This window comes from Nanorana parkeri, unplaced genomic scaffold, assembly GCF_000935625.1.
Source record: "Nanorana parkeri isolate BGI_ZX_2015 unplaced genomic scaffold, ASM93562v1 scaffold760, whole genome shotgun sequence".
Classification (NCBI taxonomy): Eukaryota; Metazoa; Chordata; class Amphibia; order Anura; family Dicroglossidae; genus Nanorana; species Nanorana parkeri.
In genome coordinates this window covers 474,164-476,459 of record NW_017307028.1, presented here as the reverse complement: position 1 = coordinate 476,459, position 2,296 = coordinate 474,164, and the positions used below count along the sequence as shown (strand labels likewise).

General features: G+C 39.0%; 1 protein-coding gene across 5 annotated transcripts in view; it reads right to left on the bottom strand.

Annotated features, from left to right (window-relative positions):
* Window positions 1–1,900, bottom strand: part of LDB2 (LIM domain binding 2) — a 273,961-nt gene extending 272,061 nt beyond the window's left edge. For all 5 annotated transcript variants that reach the window (XM_018564570.1, XM_018564568.1, XM_018564571.1 and 2 more), the window contains exon 1: window positions 1,615–1,900. In XM_018564570.1, the coding sequence (XP_018420072.1) occupies window positions 1,615–1,746 (132 nt within the window). In that variant the 5' untranslated portion in view covers window positions 1,747–1,900. The remainder of the gene's footprint in view (window positions 1–1,614) is intronic.
* Window positions 1,901–2,296: the final 396 nt, after the last annotated feature.

Genomic DNA, 2,296 nt, shown 5'->3' with positions numbered 1-2,296 from the left:
TATATATAAAAATATATATATATATAATCATTTTTTTTTGCTCATGGATGGGATCTCTAAGTTTGAGGGTATTCAGAAATGGTCAAAGCTCAACAATGACAGCCTTCATACTCAAGTACAATATGACTCTATGAAATGCGCTTGTGTGACATTACCCCTACGTCTGTCCTGATGACGGTGATTGGAAAGGATGTAGGAAAAGCAGAAGACAACTATCGTTTCTCTGTGGAAAGTTGTCACTGTGTCTGTGATGGTTATGGTCAGCATCACTGCTTGTGTTTCAGCAGTCTGTAAGCATCATTGTAACAATTATAAACCAAAACTGATTGAAAGGTCATCACAAATTCCAGATTGGATTACCAATAAGTCAAATAAATATGAACTATTTCATTGTGTGTCCACTGTATGTCCACTATATGTCCACCACTGCACAAAGCCAACTTTCATCTACAGCAGATGCAGGGAATGAAATGCATCCGCAATATTAACCTTATGGTTCATGTCTACATACATGTAAAATATGTCCATAACTCCAAGCTGTTGAGGTCATTCAGCTGTGTGGTCCCACTGTCACCAGGGTGGCGACAGCATGCCTTTAGTCATACAGGTGCTATGAGAAGGAGTGACGGCGGGTGCTAGCATTATTCCAGTTCACACACTTTTCAGCACTTTACAAAGTGAATTGTATAGGGAGTATAGGGAGTATAGGGAGTCTGAACACCATTTCTCATCCAATCTTCACTCTAGTTCTTATTTATACATAGACGGTTCACACCTCACCACTAGACCCTCAAAGACCTCGGTACCTGCTAGAACATATTAGAAAACAGTCTATGCATCTGCATGCACTAAACTTATACAGACAATTCCAAATGTTCAGTTCTCTTCTGTGTTTTTCTGTTCAATAAATAATAAATAGTATTTACAATAAAGTCAATTGTACTTTTAACTAATACTGAACTTTAAAAAAAATATAATAAGGGACAAAAGAGCATAAGAAAAAAAGTTAAAAGTTGGCTTATTGTTTTATTAAGATGCATATGTAAAAGTCTCAGGAACTCACTAGAACTGTATATGTGGAACATGAAGTGGAAAGTGACATTTTGTACCACAAAGCTTAGTTCCTGTCGGGTAATCCCAGAGCCCAGTACTTCCAACTGTCACTATTATGGTATGTATCACAGAACAACAGGCAAAGTTACATTTCTATCAGATATCTCATTATCCATGCAAGTGGGAGAACTTTTACATACGTATCTGTGAATGTGGTCAAGGCACATAAACTAACTTTTTGGTTTTAGATTGATGGGTCCCTTGATGTATACCTGTTATAGGTGTCTGCTGTAAAGCATTGTAAAGCCACTGATTGAAAAATAAAAACTGTTTTGAAACACCTAAAAGAGTCACAAACTCCTTAACTCAACTTTACATCAGAAGTACCTGGTACATGACTGTAGAAAGGCAATTCAGAACCCCGGTTTCTCTTGCCGATTATGAGTACGTAGAACATTTCGAGACATTAGAAGGCAGTATGTGCCAGGAAGTCGATGGATTGGGATTGGGATACATTCAAAGTATAGGCTGTAAATAGGGGAAAGGTTAAAAATGACTTACCTCTGTACGAGACTGCAGCCTCTTGTTCATCTCATATATGCGATACTCTGGCTGTATCATGTACGGAGTATGTCTTCTGTAAAAAGGACCAAAGGGAGAGGAATAAAAAGGGTCATGCTGAGAGCTGGACATGTTCTTTCTTCCTTCCAGAGAATCAGGGCAGCATCAGCATCCATAAAGAGCACATGGACTGCGCGTTCTTCACAGCATAAACTAGCAGTATGCAAACACGGATCACACTGCTTGCCTGGGAACTGCTGCTAGAGCTTCTCTATAGCAAGACAGAGAAAAGAGAGAGGGAGAGGGAGCCAGAGAGAGCGAGGAGAGAAGCAGAGCACCAGAGCGAAAGAGGCTGAATAGCTTCAGGCTACATTGCCTGTTTTTTAAAGAAGCAGTATATGGAGAGGGTGACTTCCTGTCCACACACTGGGCTGCCTCGCATACATCGTTCAAGGCTGCCTTTTTAATTGTATCAGGCAGGGTCCCATAGGAAACTGAATGTTTTACCTCATGAATTTACATATTTCTTTATATCCAGCCTCATTTTTATTCATTCTGCGTATGGGGGTGATTTATTATTAATAAAAAAAAAAGCCAAGCTTGTCTATTAGAATGTAACTTTTAATTTATAGCAGATACAGTTATTTTAGGGTGTTGTTATCTAAAAGAAAATTGAGGCACA